This window comes from Aplysia californica, unplaced genomic scaffold (assembly GCF_000002075.1).
Source record: "Aplysia californica isolate F4 #8 unplaced genomic scaffold, AplCal3.0 scaffold00494, whole genome shotgun sequence".
Classification (NCBI taxonomy): Eukaryota; Metazoa; Mollusca; class Gastropoda; order Aplysiida; family Aplysiidae; genus Aplysia; species Aplysia californica.
Genome location: NW_004797764.1, coordinates 203,510 through 225,549, shown reverse-complemented (window position 1 = coordinate 225,549; position 22,040 = coordinate 203,510). Strand labels below are relative to the sequence as shown.

Genomic DNA, 22,040 nt, shown 5'->3' with positions numbered 1-22,040 from the left:
CCCCCCCCGAAATCACCATCACTTCTCTGTCAAGGTGAGGTTTTTCCCCTCTGTTTTACATTCCTGTTACTTTTTAGATATCCAGTGAACATGATCTCTGTTGAGTCGTGTGCTTATTTTTACTCTAACTCAACATCATCATCGTTGCCTTTCACACCCTGGATCCGGAGATAGGCCACGAACAAACACTTTCCACTTTTCCCTATCCTGGGCTTGTCGCTTGATGTCACTCCATGTCTTCCCACTTTTCTGTACATCCATTTTCATGACTCTTCTCTAGGTTCCACGTGGTTTCCCCCTTGATCTTTTACCCTGTGGTTTCCAATCTAATACTTTTCTTGTAATGCAGCTGCTTGACTTCCTGAAAGTGTGTCCAATCCATCACCAACACCTTCTTCTCACCTCATCTCTGACTGGGCTCTGTTTCGTTCTTCTTAATACTTCCTCGTTGGTGTTACTGTCATGCTTGTTTTGTTTGTTTGAATAAAGAGAAGCACATATTATACACAATAAGTCAGTGCAGTGAAAAAGTTGGACAGAGAGACTGAAACAAGTGAGGGAAAGGAAAAAGTAGAACTGAACAGTGGCACCTGTTAATCATTTCAAACTCCAATTGCCCGATTTATTCAAGGAAAGTCTAATGTAGAGGTTTACTGTTTTAGCCATTGTATTAAACTTTAATAAACCAGTGTCTGTGGTGTGTGGGTGGTTGGCGGGTGCTCTGGTATGGTTTGCTTCTTCTTTCCTATCAAAGATCTATCGTCTTTAACTCCCCTCCTTCTTTTTTGTGTTTGTTACTCTGTTGTAACACTTCTAATCTTCAGCACTTATATGACCATATCATGTTGCAAGTGCCGTAAAACTCTTACTAAAACTAAACTTTCAGAAACCAGTGTCTGTTGTGTAGTAGTTAGGTGCTTTGTTGTTGCATGCAGAAGATCCGAGGTCGATTCCCTTTTTGAGAGAATTTTTATGGAGTGTGTCGGTCTTTCTGATGGGATGTTGATGTTGTATCCCCCCCGTCCCTGGTAGGCTCTGGCAATCAATGCCTTTCACCCCTGGCAGGGTATCTATAGGCCACATACAAGCTCCTTCCATTTATCTCTGTCCTGGACCGTCCTTCCTTTAGCTCCTTCCAAGTGAGCTTCATCTCTCTCATGTCCCTTTCCACGCGTCTCCTCCATTTTTCCCGTGGCCTACGCCTGCCTCGTGCTCCCTGTGGGGTCTACCGGATCAAAGCCTGCCTTTTGAATGATACGTAAACACCTCCCTTTTTGTTGTTGTTGAGTTTAACTATTTTACATTTTTTAAAAATCTTTTAATTTTTCTCTTCCCAGGTACAGGAGATACGCCACATGCCACAAGGTGCTCTAGACACTGATGACAGTAATGTTGCAGCGCCATCTTCAGCAGGTCGGCTAAACAGAGGAGGAAGAGGAGGAGGAGGATCAGTGCGCCGCCTAGTGAGTGCTGAAGAGTCCTCACTTTCTGAACGTATGTCCGCTCTGTCCATCAGCCCGTCTGAGACTGTGTCAGCAACAGACCAGAGACAGGAAAATGTTGAGACCCCTGTCTCTCGGTTCACTCCCAGCGTGCCGGCAGCTGAGCGGAGCGTGTCTGCGAGATCAGAGGATTACTGCTCCTCTGCCGTAGCTTCCTCAGCTGGCTCTAGGGCTGGAACAGCAGCTGTATCCAGCTCAGAAAACCTTCCCTCCAGCAGCACGGATGTCTCTGTTGTAGACAAAACAGTGGCTGCTGTAACTTCAGAGGATCTCTTGAGCAGCAGCACAGACATTTCTGGCACAAATAAAACAGCAGCTGTCACGACTTCAGAAGAACTTTCACGCAGCAGAACAGACAAAACAGGTGCTGTTGTTACTTCAGAAGAACCTATACACAGCAGTACAAAAAAAGCGGGTGCTGTAATAACTTCAGAAAACCTCTCACACAACAGAACAGACAAAACAGCTGCTGTTGGTCCGTCAGAAGAACTTCCCTCCAGCAGTTCTGACGTGGCTGTTGTAGACAACACTAGACCTGCGCGTTCATGTGAGTCGCGTACGTGTAGCAGTCTTGACTCTCCCACAGGAGTCGGTGTAGCGGGATGTGTGGATGACGTGGACAGTCTAGCCGGAGGGGATTCTGTCTCGTCTAATATGGACAGTGAGAAGAAGGTTTGAATTTTTCCTCAAATGGACAATGAGGTGGTTTTCCCACTATGAGATGAAAGTTTTGGGGAGTAGACAGTGCGGTGAAAGGTGAATGTTTTGAAGGTTTTCCTGAAGAATGGTCAATGAAATGAAGGTTTGCCCACAATGGGATGAAAGTTTTCGTGAGTAGACAGTGAGCAGTGAGAAAAAAAGGTGAACGTTTTAAAGGTTTTCCTGAGTGGACAAAGTTGTGAAGGTTTGAAGATTTTCCTAAATGGTCAGTGAAATGAAAGTTTGCCCACAATGGGATGAAAGTTTTCCTGAGTGGACAATGGGGTAAAGGGTTTCCCAAACTGACAATGAGACGAAGGTTTTTCCCACAGGGAGATAAAGGTTTTCCCAAAGACTTGGTTCTTGACAGCCACCAACCTTAACGGTATCAGAATGTTGTGATATGTTTTTTTTAATGTACATATATTTTTATGTTATTTACTCCTCTCTTACCGAGACTTGAGAGGAATGTTATATGGCCTATTCATCTATTGCCCATTTTATGAAATCTCTAAGCCACAATATCATTATTTTACTAGGGAATGAAATGAGTGTAAATTTTATCTCTTCACTTTGTCTGAAAGAAAGTGTACATATATTTTATGATGTTTCTTTTTTAGTTCTTGGATTGATGTAGGGAAATGACTAACAGCTAGCTGCTGTGCCATATAACTGAGAATGTTGATTTTGCACAATTTGTTTAGAGTATTTTAGATTTCATGAGTGAGCCCATGTCTATAAAATTTATTCCTTGGAGATTTTCATTAAAGTGTTTTAAGAGATAATCACACAGAGTTCTATCAGGCATTTTGCTTATGTTCGAACATGGCGCTTTATTCAAGTTGGAGCACATTTCTTGCTTGTTCTTCATAAGGTCACGCCAGACGTCCTCACAAATGGTGCGTTCCTTTGGAAGTGCCTCGAAGTTGACAGAAAGCTTGTACCAATAGAGATTGTAGTAATAGTGGACACAATAATGAAGACCAAGAAGATCACTTGTCTCTTTGGATTTTTTTCTTCTATGTCCCATTGAAACATTTTTCTATTAGTATCTGTGGTGTAATTATTATGCTCTGTGCTGTGCACTGCACTCTCAGGACACTATGCTCCCCCATCTTTCAGCCTACACGCCCCCCCCCTTCCCTCATCATACTCTCCTCTCCCTCACCATAGTCCCCCTCCCACCCCCCAGGACGGTGCTACCAACTGAAGTGTCTCTTGCCATTCCCAAAGGGGGGACACTAACATGTTCTTATTCACAGTAGAATTGTGAATGGGTTGATTCATCAATGTAATGCTCATATCTGTGCCTGAACTACAACAGGGAACTGCTGCTTTTTCTTTCCTAATCCTTACTATCGTCATTTCCCCTCTATTTCTTTTGTATGTTGTTTGTCACACTCTTGTGACCCACTATTTCCGGGGTGCCTTGATAGTCGAAGCAGACTTTGTGCTGTTGAAGCTAGAGACGTGAGAAGAGTAAACCAGATTCCCTATAAGGACTTCTCTGTTGACATCCACCGTTGGCGCTCATATGACCTTATCCAGTTGCGAGCGACATAAAACCTTACTAAAACTTAAAAACCCCAATACCCATACCCTTACTTATCAATATCGTAGACTATAAAGTTCAGTAAACCCATACCCTTACATATCAATGATTAAAAACTAAATTCAATAAGGAGACTCTCCTGGTCTAGAGGTACAGTGTTTGCCTCTCGTTCTAGAAGTCCCAGGTTCGAAACTTGACAGCAACGGGGGAAATTTTCTTTTCTAAAAATTTTCTGCTCCCATCTTTCCTGCTCTCTAATCATGTTCTGTCGTCTGCTTCCCTCTCCACTTTCTGTTCTCTCGTCCCTCCCCCCTTCACTCTTTGCCCCATCCTCTGGGCTCCTGACTCTTTCTGCAGCCTTTCTACTGCTACTCTTTGGCTCCTTCTTACTGCTGGTTGATCTTAGGATAGTAAGATCTAACACCTAGCCTTCTTGGATAAGGGCGAAAATCTCGGAGTTCACATGTGCAAATTGTACACGTTTGAGATCCCATGGTGGCCCTAAAATCGATAAGAGTAGGCTCCAGCTGCCATCCGCGCAAAATTAAAATTAATTTCTATCAAACTAAACATGCATAATGTGTTCCGCGCGCTCATATGACCTTATGCAGTTGCGAGTGCCGTAAAACACTTTCCAAAACAAAAACAAAAGTTCAATAAATGCTTACTTTTATCGATGGAAATAAACTAAAAAAAGCCTTTAAACGCATAGACAGTTCTCTAAGGAAAATTCTAGAGAGATGCTCCATGTCTCATTTCCAGCAAAACAACATCCCCCCCTTCCCTGTCTCCCCATTGTGTTGTTGGCTGCTATCAAAATCTACCCTGCAGCAATGCATGAAAATGTGATCATCATCACTGACCCCCTCCCCTCCTTTCCCCATAAGTCATCATTCCCCCCCCCCCCCCTGAAAACTGTTAAGTTGATGCTAATACATGTAATGATATGCTTCATTCGGGGAGGGAGGGGGAGTGAAGGCTGGAAACCTTTACTTTTGAATGATGATACTTTTATTGTTTTCTTGTCTTTTATTAGTTATCTTACCTACTGCTGAAGATAAGGGAAACTAAAACAACGTAATATGCTGAAGGCACTAAGTTGTGGCAAAGTTGGAAAGGTGAAAGCTCGACTCTCGCAGGGACAAAAGGAGAGAAAGAGCCCGTGGTTGTGTAACTGTATGTAAACGTACGAGTATTATACAAGATGGGTTCAAGAAATCTTTAGTCTAAATATGAAGGAATAAAGATACATGTACAGCTTTGTAACTTGGCACACACACTTTCATTTCTCTACATAATCACCATGCGGAGTTACTCATTTCTGCCACCCCTCTTCGACCTTCAAAAGTCCTTGAGAAAAAAAAAAGACCCAGAATGGGCTCCTAACCAGTCTTTTACAGCTCCAGTGGCGTCCTCGTTGTCATGGAAACGACGTCCTTTCAGTGATTTTTAAAGATTAGGAAACAGAAAAAAGTTTGAAGGGGCTAGGTCTGGTGAATAAGCTGGGTGTAGTAGGATTTCAAAGCCGCATTGTTCTGCTGTCTGGACTGCATGTTGTGTCCTGTGCGCAGGGGCGTTGCCATGCAGTAGGAGGACCCCATTACGGAGTTTTACACGCCTCTTTCTTAACAATTCAGACCGCAATTTTATCAGCAAACCCGAATAGTAGTCCCCTGTGACTGTTTTTTTTTTCATTTTCCTGGTAGTCAGTCAGGATGATACCTTCACACTCCCCAAAACACGACAGCATGACCTTTTCACTTGATGGTGTTACCTCTACCTTCTTTGGTGAGGCAGAAGAAGGGGTTTTCCATTGCATTGAGGACTTTTTTGTTCTGGATCAAAATGATAAATCCATGTTTCATCCATAGTCACCATGTTTTTTAAAGAAATGTGTGTCATTGGACTCAATTCGAAGGAGAGTTTTGCAGGACTCAACCCTCTGCTTCTTTTGCTCACTTTTCAAAAGGCGGGGTACCCACCGCGCAGGTAACTTATTCATGTTAAGATGGTCATGGGGAATCGTTTCAATTGATCATACTCTGATTCCCTTTTCACTTGAGAGCTGTTTAACAATTATACGTCGGTCTTGCAAAGCCAGTTTCTTCAGTCTGGATACATTCTCTTCAGTTACCACAAAGGATGGGCGCCCTTCACGATCTTCATCCATCACCGACATGAATCCAGATTTGAATTTACTAACCCAGAATGTCACAGTATTATAACGAGGACATGTGTCACCATAAACTTGGATAATTTCCTGAAAAAATGTCCGAAAGGGATTTTCCTTGCAAATGTAAATGCTTGATAACTGAGCGATATTCAACTGGCTCCATGGCACAGCTTCAGCAAAGAAAAACCAAACGTTTTTGTACATGGTTTCATTGAACACGCTGACTAGTGTCTTATTATTGTCGGATTTTCCTGAAAATTTGCATGCTGTGTTACAAAAAATTTTTCTAAAGGCTGAAAGGCTGGCGAAATTTCATCACTCTATCATGATTTCTTCATACCCAGACCAAATACTTATTGACCCCCCCCCCCACACGCATATTATATATACTCTTTGAAACACAGTCATGCAAAAATAAACAGTTTTTGGCTATATTTTCAACACATACATTATTATTCAGGGATGTAGACAAAGAAGGGGACTCGTGGCCTAGAGGTTAAGGTGTTCGTCTCTCATTCAAAGGGCCCGGGTTCGAATCAAGGTAGCGGCCGAAATATTCTCTTCTCCAAAATTGTCTCCTTTCACCTCCTTTCCTGCTCTCTAGCAAAGTTCTGTAGTCTGCTTTCGTCTCCATTTTCTTCCCCCATCCCCTCACCTCCTTTGCCCCCTCCTCTGGGCTCCTGACTCTTTCTGCAGCCTTTTTACTGCTACTCCTTGGCTCCTTACTACTGTCTTTCAGCTGCGCCCCTGATCTTCTGGTAGTAAGGATATACACTTAGCCTTCTTGGACAAGGGCGAAAAACCTCGGAGGCCCCGTGAGCAAGTTGCGCACGTTAAAGGTCCCTTGGTGGTCTAAAATCGATAAGAACATGTTTCGGCCGCCACCCAGGCAGAATTCAAAATTTCCTACCAACTGAAAATTTTTAATGTGTCCCGCGCGCTCATATGGCCTTATATAGTTGCGAGCGCCGTAAAACTCTTACAAAAAACAACAACAACAACAACCCAACGAAACAAAAAAAACCTAAAAATAAAAAGTAGACGAAGAGGGACAGTAACGGAGTGTGATAACCCCTCGGCATTGATGGCGGCTAGACATCGTCACGTCGACGCTAGGGGCCAAGGGAGCTGAGTGGCTGTTCCTTCACTATTCAATTAATCAGGCTTGCTTTTTTTTGTATTTTGGTAGTGTTTTACGGTACTTGCAACTCAATAAGAAGCCCGTACGAGTAATAATAATATGAGTGCCGAAGATTAGAAGTGTTACAAGAGAGTAACAAACACAGAAAAGAGGGGGAGATAAGACCGATAGATGTTTGATTGGAAAAAAGGAGGAAACAAGTCCAGAACACCCGCCAACCACCCGCATTAATCTTGTTAAAACCATAACAGACCATACCTATCACAATAATATCCCAGATGAGCATTATCATCGCGGCGGTGTAACACGCTCAGAACACTACCACCATGCAATAAAGCTATCCCCGTGGTTTTATGCACCCCGCATAATTTAGCAAAATTGATCATTTTTTTGCATAATTTCTGATTATTTTCCTTTATCATTCTTTGTTAAAATTAACAAAATCGCATAATTTCACATTTTTGGGCTCATTTTGCATAATTTCAGATTTTTACTTTCCTAAAAAGGACAGGGACAGACAAAGACTACCGTAATGGTTTTGGCGTAAGCTTTCCTGCCATGAACACCACCATTGTGATTTTTTTGCACATTCTGTAAACTTAGTGACTTTGGCGCACGCTATGAACACTATCTAAAGCCAAAAACACTACCGCTTACCTTACACGCCAGACTGATTACCCACGCCAAAAACACTATCGTCATTCTTGAATAAATACTATTGCGGTTGTTTTCGTGGTTTGGACATTATGTTCAAAACGCTATCCCAGTATTTTTAAGACCAGTAACTTGGGCAGAAAAAGCTAAATCGATACAACTACAACACACACAGACATGGGGAAAAATGCGAAAAAAGCCCCAATGTTACTTTCGGTTTGTCTTTTAAAATGAGAAACGCAGGCTTATTTCCGCTGTTTTTTCCTACTTCTTAGAAACACGATTTGGTTTTAAAGATTCCGCAAAATGTCCAGCCAGTCTTGCTACACATCACAATGGCTAACTTGGGCAGCATGTTTAGTGAGATTGAAAAGTTTTTTACTGCAAGGAAAAATATCCCGAGACGTTGGATGGGGCAGCCAGGTAAAAAGACAAATTTTAAACGGAATGCAAGAAACTACTCACTTTTGGACGGCATACTCTACCGTTGGGATTTGCGTCGTTGACCGAGTGGTTAGGCTACCGGACTCGTAATCGTGGGGTTGCGGGTTCGGGGGTTCGAGCCGCGGGCCCGACGTTGTGTCCTTGGGAAAGACAGAGAACTTTACACGAACTTTCTTCACTTCACCCAGGTTGAAATGGGTACCCAGTCTCGCGAAAGGTCTTGTCAGTATGTTAGTGTTTTAGCGCCTATAAATGGCTGCTTGCACTGTATGCTTCCCAGGAAGTTGAGATTGTTTCAGAATGCTCTCAGGTCTGCTGGGGTAATAGTATAGATTAGGAAGCGCATATAGCTTGCTGCTGAGCGGGGATTTGCGCTATACAAATGCTATCTATCTATCTATCTATCTATCTATCTATCTATCTATCTATCTATCTATCTATCTATCTATCTATCTATCTATCTATCTATCTGTTATCATTATTATTAATTTATTATTAATTTATCATTATTATTATTATTTTTAAAAAAATTTGAATCCACAACCTCCTGGTTGGGAGATGAACGCTCCAGCTAGTTCCTCTCGTTGCCATTTTTTCAGTGAAGTGTTCAGTCTTTGGAACAAGGTTGCGGAAAAGAAAAAAGTCGAAGAATTCACGATTTTCTTGACATCTTTATTTCGAGTTTTGCTTGTATCTTTTCGAGTTTTTAATAGTGAGAACAACCTTTGGAACGAACAAGGTTGCGGAAGAGAAAAAATTCAAAGAATTCACGATTTTCTACACATTTTTATTTCGGGTTTTGCGTGCATCTTTTCGAGTTTTTAATAGTAAGAAAAGGCCCAGCGGAAACATCACAAGGCAGTCGCTGCGCGCTCATATGACATTATGCAGTTGCGAGCGCCGTAAAACTCCTACTAAAACAAAATACATGTAAAAACAGTCGTTGCAGTGGAACCCACAGGGAGCACGAGGCATGGGTAGGCCACGGGAAACATGGAGATGTGTGGAAAGGGACATGAGAGAGATGAAGTTCACATGGAACGAGTTTGAAAGGTTGGCCAAGGACAGAGATAAACGGAAGGAGCTTGTATGTGGCCTGTACCCTGCCAGGGGTGGAAGGCAGAGATGTACAGTAAAAAAGTATAACAATTATTTTAGGATTTTGAAATGTTTTCGAGATTCGTGATATTCGAGTTTTTTTGGTTCCATTGTATGTGTGTATCTCAGCCGTCCCTATTTGGCCTTTTCGGTCCGCGGGCCCCAGTAAACAAAAGCTGGGGGCTCTCGTGGCCTAGAGGTTAAGGCGTTCGCCTCTGATCTAAAGGTCCCGGGTTCGAATCCGGGTAGCGGCCAAAAATTTTTCTCTCTAGAATTGTCTCCTTTCCTTCTCTCTAGCATTGTTCTGTCGTCGCTTTCGTCTCCTCTTTCTCCCCCCACCCCCTCACCTCATTTGCCCCCTCCTCTGGGCTCCTGACTCTTTCTACAGCCTTTCTACTGCTACTTATTGGCTCCTTCTTACTGCTGTCTTTCAGCCACAACCCTGATCTTCTGGTAGGAAAGATCTACACCTAGCCTCTCGGACAAGGGTGGAAAATCTCGGAGGGCCCGTGTGCAAGTTGTGCACATTAAAGATCCCTTGGTGTTCTAATATCGATAGGAGTAGGCTTCGGCCACCACCTGGGCAACAATTCCTAACAACTGAAAATGTTTAATGTTTCCTGCGCGCTCATACATGTATGACCTTATGCAGTTGCGAGTGCCGTAAAAAAAAACTTATTAAAAAAACAACAACAAAACAAACAAAAACAACAACAACAACAACAAAAACAACAAAAGCAACAAAAGCTGACTAACTAGTATGAATATATAATGTTTATTGCTATTGATTTACATATTCTAGTTTTTCTGTTGTCAAGTTATGTACGGTACAAAATGTTGTGTCTCTATTGCTCATGTTTGTTTGTGCTGACACTTTTGTGATTAATTAATTATATATATATATATATATATATATATATATATATATATATATATATATATATATATATATATATACACACAAATATATTATAATAAAAATGGGCATTGACGTCTGGATCTGTTGTATTAAGTCATCAATTCTTTGGATTTTTGTTTCATTTTTAAAATATATTTACTCCAATTATTATGTCTTCGTATACCTGGTAGCCTATCTTTGTTACCCTCTCTGATTGTCTGCAAGCTCCTGTTTGTCTTGTACTTGTACTCTTTCTGTCTAATTCTCTCTGAATATTTTGTCTTTGTATTTTGCAGTATTTTTTCCCGTGACCTTTTTCTGTCTGTCTGCCTCAGCATCTGTCTCTCTAATCTCCTTCTCTCTATGTAGTAAGCATTATAACTAAGAGATGGCACCTGAAATGAGGGTTTTGCTTTAAAATAACATTTAAAAAACTCGTTCCTTTAGTTTAGCCACTATTGTGTCATTTTACCAAGCATTATGTCTCAAATAGATTCTAAATGCGTTTGAAAGGCAGTGATTTACAATTTCTGAGAACAAATTTGGAATTAAAATTGCATTTTCTTCGAAATCATATATTTCTGTACCACGATGAGAAACGGCATTGCTAAAACAGACAGAAATGAAAGTCAGCAAAAACTCAAGCCCACTAAACATCACCACCGACTGTACACTGCTCAAACAGATTGGGGGATGCAATGCATATTTACAGAGGACCAAAGTTTGGACAGGGAAATTGAAATGAAGACCCCCAAAAATGCAGTACCCTATCAACTGTCACCACTACTCACCCATTATAAACACCTAGCAATAGAAGTAGAAATACATATTATCAAAAGCATATATTCCTTCCAACACTGACTCTCTAATGCCAGACAAGGCGACTATGGCACAAGAGAAAGATCTTTGACTGTAAGATAAGAGTATACAGTAAAGTAAGTAACTTAGCAGGGGAAAAAATCCCAACATTCAGTAAAATATATACACAATAAAAAGATTGATAATTATTGGTCAATTTTTCACGAAGCAAATGGTCGAATTTTCATTTCGCAAGAGGTGACAGATTTTGTCCATCCAGTGACACTCTTCCAGTTCATGCCCATGCTTCCTGCAATGCCCCACTTTCCATTGAGATTCACGTAATGGCAGCTATTGTACCACCAAGCTCCGTGATTATAATTGGCGCAGACTGATGAACTTGAGTCGTTGTCTCGGTCCTTAGTTGAGAAAGCTTGCCCATTGTGGATGGCCATGTCGTTTGCTACATTACCAGAAAACCCGGATATTTGAAGTTTGTAGTTTTTAGATTCTCCATACAGTAAAAAGTTGTTGTAGATGGCAAAGTTGTCTTTTCCGTTGAATGCGAAATCGATCCTCAGTTCGTATTGCTTCTGGTGATGAGAACGAGAGGGAAATTTAAACAACTGTTTTACAGATGAGCGTGATTTCAACACAGACAAATTTAATGCAGTCTTTGAGTTCCACAAGGAAAATAATAGCCTGTCCTGGATACGGACGGTACAGACAGGTTAAAAAACAACAACACGCACCCCCCCAAAAAAACACCCCAAAACAAACAAACAAACAAACAAACAAACAAACCAGCAAACAAACAAAAAAACCCCCAACAAAACAACAAACAACTCCCCAAAGAAAAAAACAACGAGTTAGCTTTGATTGATTTTGTTTCTCCGAAAAAAAAATTCTTCTGAGTCGAGCGTATTAGTGGGTGAACATCACACGTCCACGGTTTTAGTTCAAATGTATGTCTAGTGGGCCATTAATTTACCACAAAGAAAAAAAAACGAAGAAGAAAAACATAACCGAAAATTTCTATCCCGTATCAAACACAGATACCGAGTATAAAGACATCGGTTCCATCGCGCTTCAGACAATTTAAAACTGCAAATATTACTGAACGATTGTTTTTGCTTGTTTCTTTGTTTGTTTTTTAGAAGTGAGAATGAGTGGGCGATTGTAACAAAAAAAGAAGAAGCAATCGGATGGTTTCATCGACCAAAATGAAGCTATTAATTTTTTTTTTTGACTCTAAAGATAAGTATAGGGTGGCCTAGAAGTTAAGGTGTTAGCCTCTCATTCAAAGGTCCCGGGGTTCGAATCTGGGTAGCGACCGAAGAATTTTCTTCTCTATAAATTGTCTCTTTCTTACTGCTGTCTTTCAGCCACACCCCTGATCTTCTGATAGAAAAGATCTACACCTAGCGATCTGTTGCAAAAAATACAAAATATGATAATAATGTGGGAGTAAATACGTAAGTACTTTTTATTCACTGCTCCAGGACACTGACTCGTATCACAAAAAACCCACACATTTTACATAATTTTTTTTTTTTTTGGTAAGTGTTTAACGGCGCTCGCAACAGCATAAGGTCATTTGAGCCCGCGGGGCACATTAAACTTTTTCAGTTGGCAGGACATTTTTGATTTTGCCCTGGTGGTGGTAGAAGCCTACCCTTATCGATTTTAAACCACCAAAGGATCTTTAATGTGCGCAGCGTGCACACAGGCCCTCCGAGATTTTTTGACCGTTGTCAGAGAAAGCTAGGTGAAGGTCTTTCCTACCAGAAGATCAGGGGTGTGGCTGAAAGACAGCAGTAAGTAGGAGCCAGGGGTAGCAGTAGAAAGCCTGCAAAAAAAACTAAGAGTCAGAAGCCCAAAGGAGTGGGCAAAGGAGGTGACGGGGTGGGGGCAGAAAGAGAAGACGAAAGCAGACAACAGAACATTGCTAGAGAGCAGGAAAGGAGGTGAAAGGAGACAATTTTTAGAGAAGAAAATTTTTCTGTCCCTACCCGAATCCGAACCCGGGACCTTTGAATGAGAGGCCAACACCCTAACCTGTAGGCCACGAGAGCCCCCTTACAGACGTTTGTTTGTTTGAGTAAAGAGAAACACAACGACACTCCTTTAGTGCTGGGACAGACAGACAGACAAACACCTGGGGAAAAGTAAAGAAGTTGGCCCTACCAGTAGCACTCTCCAATCACCCACTTATACAAAAGAGACTTCTGTGAAAACAGAAAATCAGCTCGGTATTTGAAAAGAAAATACTAAAGTAAATGCGAATTACCGTATTTGTCAGCTGGTGGATTTTCTCCAAACCAAACCAGAAGTTTCCAGCGAGGTCTCCAAACCCGTTCTTATAGTCTGCCCAGCCACGATAGAAGTCCACGTCGGCCGAAACCCGTCTCTGTGTACAGACAGAACTTTAGATTGTTGGGACTATTATCATACTGCAATTACAAAATTAGATCCTCAAACAGTCATGGCAGCGTTGACAAAATGGTTCAACATGTCCCGTGGTTTTATGCACCCCGCATAATTTAGCAAAATTTGATAATTTTTTGCATAAATTCCGATTATTTTCCATTATCATTCTTTGTTAAAATTAACAGAATCGCATAATTTCACATTTTTGGGCTCAGTTTGCATAATTTCAGAATTTTTCTTGCTTAAAACGACGGGGACAGTTCAACGACCACACAGAGGATGAAGGCACCACATCACACAAAATGGATAGACTAAGGGAAGCTGATGTCTAAAGAAGGTCGGGGAAAGACAGCAACCTGCGTGGAAAATCCAGAAGAGTATCCAACCAGCTGTTAACTGGTACGATCAGCAGGCAGACTCTTTCATGGATCCTGGAGAGGAGGGAGGAGCAGCTATGGCATTGTGCCTCTCTCCAACCAAGTACATTTGTAAGTAAGTATGTTAAATCAAATTGATACAATTATCATACCGGTCTATGGTTCATTCTAATTCTTGAAGTAAAACTAGATACCTTAGTACGAGTAAATTTTTAGCAACAATTTAACTTACAGGTAGATCTGTTATAGGGTTTTAAAAAAATCATTATTGAAGTTACGACCCTTTGTGTGCATCTAGCTCGTAACAGAGCATTACTGTGACATGATATTGATTTCACCTGTATCATATCAGCCTGTACAGCAGTAAAAAAAATGATGATCTTACCTGTGTTGTATTAGTCTACATAACAGTAAAATAATGATGATCTTACCTGCATTGTACTGGCTTGTATTGGAGTGAAATGTTGCTCACACTTGTATTGTATATGCCTGTATTCAGGTAAAAATCTTGTGAATAATCTTACCTGCTTTCGTCTCTTCTTTCTACCCCACCCCCCCACCTCCTTTTCCTCCTCCTCTGGGCTCCTGACTCTTTCTGCAGCCTTCCTTACCCTCCGTAAATGAATGTTTCTTCTAATAAACGAGATAATCAGTTGAAAGCGTTAGAACTGTTTCTGAATCTTCCGCCTCCGTTTTAGTTGCATGCGGTGAACACACACGCTTCCTCATTTCCCACCAACTGAAAATGTTTGGTGTGTCCTGCGCGCTCATATGACCTTACCTTATGCAGTTGCGAGCGCCGTAAAACATTTACCGAAAAGAAAAAGGAATAACCTCACCTGTATAACTATCCACCCGCCGCTGTCAGTCTTGGTGTCGCAGACAACAGTCATGCCGTTAATGAGAGTGACCACGGGTCGGTGTTTTGAACTCTGTACGTCAGCACACGATTCGGGCTGGGGGAGAAATCTTTGATTTTAATAAGAGTTTTACGCACTTGTAACACAATTATATGTATACGCACACACACACACACACACACACACACACACACACACACACACACACACACACACACACACACACACACACACACACACACATATATATATATATATATATATATATATATATATATTTATAAGCACCAAAGATAAGAGGTGTTACAAAAGAGTAACAAACACAACAACAACAACAACAACAACAACAAAAGAAGGGATAAGGACGATAGGTGTTTGATGGGAAAGAAGGAACAAACCGCATCTGAGCACTGAGCACCCACTAACCACCCACGAGATAAAAACAATAGAAAAAGAGTAGAGTGGTGTGCAGCTGTGTGAGATGGCGAGGTAAAATCGGGCAGGCTTCTACACAGTACAGAGGATCCCAGGCGGGCTGAGGAGACAGGTGGAGTGGCAGCTAGAAGCCAGAATCCGGAACTTGAGATGTCAATCATTCAGTTGATCATTCATTCAAATTTTCAATTTATCACTCAATTAATTTATCAGTTATCGCTTAGTCAATTTCTCAGTTTATCCCTCAATCCATTTTCGAATTTATCCCTCAACCCATTTCCGAGTTTATCACGGAGTCAATTTCTCAATGTATCACTCAGCCAGTTTTTCAATTTGTCACTCAATTCATTTTCCAGTTATAGATTCTATTGTCAATTTTTCAATTAAAAATTCCGTCATTTTTTAAATTTATTACTGAACTTATTTCCCAGTTATAATGCACTTAATTTCCCAGTTTACGCTCTGTCTGTTTCCCAGTTCATCACAAAGTTAATTCCCAATGTATCACTCAGTCAATTTCCCAGTTATCATTTATTGAATTTCTCAGTTTATCTCTCAGTTCATTTACCGGCCGGGGGCTCTCGTGGTCCAGAGCTTAATCAATAGGTCCCGGGTTGGAATCTGGATAGCTTCTGGAAATTTTCTTCTCTTAATTTTTCTCCCCCTTTCCTGCTCTCTAGCAATGTTCTGTCATTTGCTTTCGTCTCCACTTTCTACCCCCACCTCTTCTCCTCCTTTGTCCCCTCCTCTGGGCTCCAGACTCTTTCTGCAGCCTTTCTACTGCTACTCATTGGCTCCTTACAGCTGTCTTTCAGCCACACCCATGGTCTTATAGTAGGAAAGATCTACGCCAAGCCTTCTCGGACAAGGGCGAACAAATCTCAGAGATCCCGGGTGCAAGTTGTGCACGTTTAAGATCCCTTTGTGGTCCAAAATCGATAAGAGTAGGCTTCGGCCGCCACTCAAGGCAAAGTTTAAAATTTCCTACCAACTGAAAATGTTTAATGTGTCCCGCGCGCTCACATGACCATATTATGCAGTTGCGAGCGCCGTAAAACACTTACCTAAAAAAATATTTTAAAAAATCTGTTACCACTCTATCAATTTGTCAATTAATTTTGTTACTCATTCAATTTCCGAGTCTATCACTCTGTCAATATGTTCTGCTAAAGTGTCAGTCGACAAAATTAAATAACTTTTGATACTCAGCAAGAAATACGAACCCTTTTACTCAGGACTGATAACATAGTACATTCTAACTCGAAGTTTAAGGTCACCATCTGACAAAAAGAAATCTATTTTATCATCTATGAAAAATTAAAACAATGGGTGAACTGAAAGGGCATGTGAATACTAATGCCACAAGATCTGTAATGTTTTACCAAGTACTTTAAGAGAGATCAAATCTTTTGATTCATTCAGATGTCAGCTGATGTCGTTTCTGTTTTTAAATTAATAAGATGAATATAATTTGGAGTAATTTTCAAAACACAACGTCTTATGTTACTGTTGTATGTTATACTGTATTGTAAACCGCTCAGAGCCTGTGTACTTTAATCGGGGTGGGCGCTATATAAATGTCATTTATTATTATCATTATTATTATTATATTATTATTATTATTATTATTATTATTATTATTATTATTATTATTATATTATTATTATTATTATTATTATATAAAATAATGATGTCATTTCTCTTCTTAATGAAACACCAGGTTGGAATTCACGTAACTCTCAGCTGACTTTATTCAATCTTAGGACCGACTTTTTTAAAAGTGTCGCAAATTAGCGTCTACGTCTCTCTCTCTCTCTCTCTCTCTCTCTCTCTCTCTCTCTCTCTCTCTCTCTCTCTCTCTCTATATATATATATATATCTCTCTATATATATATATATATATATATATATATATATATATATATATATCCCTCTCTCTCCCTCTCTTTCCCTCTCTCTCTCCCGTTCTCACTCTCCCTCTGTCTTTCATCCACCATTTTTCAAAAACCAGTACAGTTAGATAGATAGATAAATAGATAGATAGATAGATAGATAGATAGATAGATAGATAGATAGATAGATAGATAGATAGATAGATAGATAGATAGATAGATAGATAGATAGATAGGAGAGTCATGAAGAGACTTGTAGAGGATCATGGATAAGTATCCACTTTTAAACATCCAAGGACGCAAGTTTCTTTTGCGATGTTTAAAAAAAAAATTGTGTCACGACATGGTGGAATCAGGGGGTCGTCAAATTTGGGGCATATGGAGGCATTGGTATCATCCTAAAGCGTGTTCATTTGTTCTCTTTTTGATAAAAAGTACCCTTTTATCTTGAATGGTGAAATATAGTGGAATGGTAAAGGTTATATGCTGTTTGTGGACGATCAAGGCCTGGCATATGAGAAAGAAGAGCAACTTCAAGAGCACACAGACAGGCTGAATACACAATGTGAAAAGCTCAACATGAAGATCAGTAAAAGCAAAACGGAGACGATGAAAATCAGCAGAACACCTGACAACCTTAACATCACCATCGACGGAAATCCGCTGAAACAAGTCAGCAAGTTCAAGTATCTTGGTAGCATCTTTTCGGAAGACGGAAGTCTCAACAGAGAAATTGAGACGAGAGTACAAAAGGCTAGCAGCGTCAGCTACCAGCTTGCCCCACTCCTAAAAAACATCTTAATTTCCCCGTTGAGACCAAAGTCAAGCTCATTAACTCCATCTTCATCCCCACCTTGACCTACCAGTGCCAGACATGGACCCTGACCAAAAGTCTGGAACGTAAGATAACCAGCTGCGAGACGAGATGTCTAAGGAGAGCCGTCAACAAAACCAGACGGGACATGGTCGGAAACAGCAAGATCAGAGAAATGGTGGGAACAGCACCTGTCCTCCACTACATCCGAAGGCAAACAATCAGGTGGTTTTGACATCTCACATATATGGCACCTAACCAGTTTGCCAGTAAAGCCTACTACAGGAAATTATCAGGGTACAAAGCAAGAGGAAGACCAAGAAAGAACTGGATCCAGGGTGTGAAGGATACCCTGAGAACATTCAATATCCCACATCCCACCCAGCCAGGCAATCAAACTTGCTAGAGACAGGAAGCTCTTTCTCCCCTCTACACCTTAAAGGTACAGAGGACGGATAAAGTAAAGTAGAGTAAGTAAGGTATAGCTTATACCCCCCCCCTGTCAACACTGTTATCTATCTTGAATACTGTAATAGTCGTACTATTTGCTATTGAAGAAGATGAGAGTCGCCTGGTGTCAGAGGAGGAATAAGCAAGAAAGTGATCGCCTTAATTTGGTGGCTTTCAAAGTTTGAGTGTCATTGGCAACGGACAATTTACTTTTTGTGCATTTGATCAACGGTTTTCAACACAATCCACTCGTAGTTGAGTTTTTATGTGCTCATAAAAGGGGCTGATCCCAAATTCATTTTTTAGAATTGCCAAACATGAGGGAAAATGTCGGTTTCTTCGATACGATACCACATATTTCCTGACTATTTCTGGACAAACAAGTCCTGCATAAATAAGGTTAACTCATCAATATTGGAGATAAAAAACTTTGAAAGGTTCTCACCCTTAGCTGGATCTTCATAGCGTTCAGCTTGCTGTCGAAACTCGCTTCAAGGGCCTGGACTTTCGCTGTGACACTTTCAAGAATGTCTTCTTTTTGTTGTAGAAATGTTGTTTTCTCCTGCTCAAAGGTCTCTTTAATACTTTCAAGCATGTCATCTTTCTGTTGCTGAAATTCTCTTTGCGTTGCTGTGGCACTTTCAAGAATGTCTTCTTTTTGTTGTAGAAATGTTTTTCTCTCCTTCTCAAAGGTCGCTGAGATACTTGCACGAATATCATCTTTCTGTTGCAGAAGTTCTCTTATGCTCAGGTCAGCTGTGGCCGTGACATTTTCAAGGATGTCTTCTTTCTGTTGTAGAAATTCTTTTTTGTCATGACCCATGATGATCGCCATGTGTTCTAGGATCTGACGTATCTGCGAGAGTGGTTGGTCAGGACACTGCCTCGTCTTCTGCTCTACCGTGTGGCTCAGAACCTGTAAAGTGACGTCACAAATTACGATTATGATGGTTATCGTAAAGCTAAAGTACAGCTGAAATTGTCCAAGATGGCCACCCATAGTCATGGGGGGAAGAGGTTGTTTTAAACAGGTGAACGTTTGTGACAGTGTGATTATAGTATCTTTTAAAAAGGGGGGAGGGGTGGGAAATGGTCGTTTGTCTTGGACAGGTGACCGTTAGAGAAGGTTCGATTGTATACCCCCCCCCCCTTGTTAATTAATTTTTTAAAAATATTAATAAATATACAAAAAAGATAAATAAAATAGAAATGCATATTGTAAAAAAAATAGCCTTGCGACTCGCAAAAAAAGGATGGCCGCCCACTGCTTACTGTGCCCACACGGTGTGTGTATCCCCCCCCCCCCCCCCCCCCCCAACCAAGAAAGAAAAATTAAATAAAGGTTTACAATAAATAAATAAGCAAAAACAAAACAAAACAACAACCCCCCAAAAAACAACAACAACACAAAACAATAAAATGAAAATTCATATTGTAAAAAAATAGCCCCGCGACTCCAAAAATCACAAGAATGACGACCCACCGTTTACTGCAACACCAACGGTGACCTTGGATATTGCACTCTCGGTCAGGGAGTGGAGTTACAGATGGGGGGGGGGGGTACGCTTTACTTCTACCAACATTAATATGCTTGTTACCTTCTGACATTTCACTCACTCGGAATGCAAATGTAGAAACATCACTCTAAAACTGTCTCATTTCACCTCCTTTCCTGCAATGTTTTGTCGTCTGCTTTAGTCTCCCTTTTCTGCCCCACCTCCTTTGTCCCCTCCTCTGGGCTCCTGACTCTTCCTGCAGCTTTTATAATGGTACTCCTTGGCTCCTTACAGCTGTCTTTCAGCCAGACCCCTGATCTTCTAGTAGGAAAGATCTACACCTTGCCTTCTCGTAAAGGGTGAAAAATCTCGGAGGTCCCGTGTTCAAGCTAAAGATACCTTGGTGGTATGAAATTGATATGAGCAGGATTCGGCCGCCACCTGGGCAAAATTCAAAATTTCCTACCAACTGAAAATGTTTGGTGTATCCTGCACACTCATATTATGACCTCATGCAGTCGCGAGCGCCGTAAAACACTTATAAAAAAAAGAAAGAAAAAAAAGAAACATCACAATGGTGCCTGTCACAAGAATTATCAGTCGGTACACACCAAATTAGCCGCAGATATAGATCCCATCTACCAGTCTGTGGTGTCCCACTTAGGTACTCCCTTGTCGCAGAGGGAAAAGATACTGGACAAGTGAACAACATGGCTGGGAAGAGCAAGAACAACAGACACCATCGCTGCAACGCGGGACAGAGTGAAATGGAGGTCCATGATCGCCCACGCCACACGGCAAGGCACGGGATGATGAGGATGATGATCCTCCCTTACTTCTCTCCTACCCATCGTCCTCCTCCTCCTCTTCCTTCTCCTCCTCCCCCATTCTTATCTTCATCGTCGTCCTGCTCCTCTTCCTCATGTTCCTCCTCCTCCGACCTCTCCCATATCTTCTTCCTCTTCCTCCTCTTTCTCCTCCTCCTCCTCCTCCTCCTCCTCCTCCTCCTCCTCCTCCTCCTCCTCCTCCTCCTCCTCCTCCTCCTCCTCCTCCTCCTCCTCTTTCTCCCCTTTCTTCTTCTCCTCCTCCCACATGAAACGTTTAGTTTAGCTGCACGTTCTTTTTGGAAAAGTTATTCCTCGGTAAATGTTTCCTCGTCACGAGAGAGGACTAGAAAACCCCGGCCTCACCAAACATCACTCCTCATTAGTAAGGCGCAATACTCATAGAAAGATTCTGTGAGTGGTTGGCGCGTGCTCTGGTTTTGGTTTGCTCCTTCTATCCTATCGCTGTTATCTCTCCTTCTTCTTTTTTTTGTATGTCACCATCTAGTATCCCCTCTAATCTTCAGCACTTAGAATAGTATGACCTATTTGTGTCCCAAGTGCCTTAAACGTATAGAAAAACAAAACAAAACTAAACTAAACTAAAGAAAAGCTCACCTGTAACTGGCTCTTCCACTTGCTCTCAAAGCTGGCCTCGAGAGCCTCCACCTTGGCTGTCACGTTCTGGAGAACCTCTTCTGCTTGCTGCACGCAGTCTGTCTTGTTGTCCGCCGCAGTTTCTGTGACATCTTCCATATTTGTCTGTTTCTTAGGGCGCTGTCGCTGGAGGTCCTCCTCCTTGTTCTCCTCCTTGTTCTCCTCCACCACCTGACTCTGCAGAGTGACCCCCTTCTTCCGGGAGATGGAAGTCGGCATGCTCTTCTGCCAGCTCACCCCCGCCTGGGCGGTCAGGCTGATAGCGTCACATCGATACATGCCAACAATATCGTTAGTCGCCACAGGCCACGTTAACCGCAGATACCTTTTGGAGATCTTGCCTTCAGCGAGGACGTCATTGCGTTTCGCCGATACCTTGGTTCCGTCGACTCGAAGATCTGCAGTTATGGTCCATCCAGAAAGGTCTTTTTTCAGTATTCTCACCATGATGACCTCTGAAATGCCCGGTAGGGGATAATTGTCGACACATTCTAAGGAAACGTTTGTCGTTCTCCCAACTTCCACTTCATCAGTCGTCGTTTTGAGGACTAGTGCGCTGGAGGACAGGAACACTGCTGCTGCCAAAAATATATAACCAGACATCGCGCTGGCGTCCATTGCCAGAACTCAGTTTGTTGTTCTTAGTTACAAAGATCTGTATGTGGCTTTGTCAGAAGAAAGTCTGTAGAAGAGAGACATACATGATAATATTTCAACCGAAATTTTGGGTGTAAAGCGAAACTTTCATACTTCTTAAGAATCAACAATGATGTGTATTTGTGCATTATTTAACAAATTTGAAACACATTTTAAATTGGAAAAAAAAACAACCTAACAAAAGCCCAG

General features: G+C 41.4%; 2 protein-coding genes across 2 annotated transcripts in view; one reads left to right on the top strand and one right to left on the bottom strand.

Annotated features, from left to right (window-relative positions):
- Nucleotides 1–2,989, top strand: part of LOC101845023 (chloride channel CLIC-like protein 1) — a gene marked incomplete in the record, with an annotated part of 13,775 nt that extends 10,786 nt beyond the window's left edge. Inside the window, 1 exon segment of the mRNA XM_005105829.3 lies at nucleotides 1,338–2,989. Within this exon segment, the coding sequence (XP_005105886.2) occupies nucleotides 1,338–2,180 (843 nt within the window).
- A 7,275-nt stretch (nucleotides 2,990–10,264) lies between these two features.
- LOC101862750 (angiopoietin-2) overlaps nucleotides 10,265–22,040 on the bottom strand; it is a 13,713-nt gene continuing 1,937 nt past the window's right edge. Inside the window, exons 2-6 of the mRNA XM_005105820.2 lie at nucleotides 21,156–21,876; nucleotides 18,663–19,133; nucleotides 14,606–14,722; nucleotides 13,250–13,369; nucleotides 10,265–11,552 (exon numbers count right to left, since the gene is read on the bottom strand). Of these exons, the coding sequence (XP_005105877.1) occupies nucleotides 11,181–11,552; nucleotides 13,250–13,369; nucleotides 14,606–14,722; nucleotides 18,663–19,133; nucleotides 21,156–21,812 (1,737 nt within the window). The 5' untranslated portion in view covers nucleotides 21,813–21,876 and the 3' untranslated portion in view covers nucleotides 10,265–11,180. The remainder of the gene's footprint in view (nucleotides 11,553–13,249; nucleotides 13,370–14,605; nucleotides 14,723–18,662; nucleotides 19,134–21,155; nucleotides 21,877–22,040) is intronic.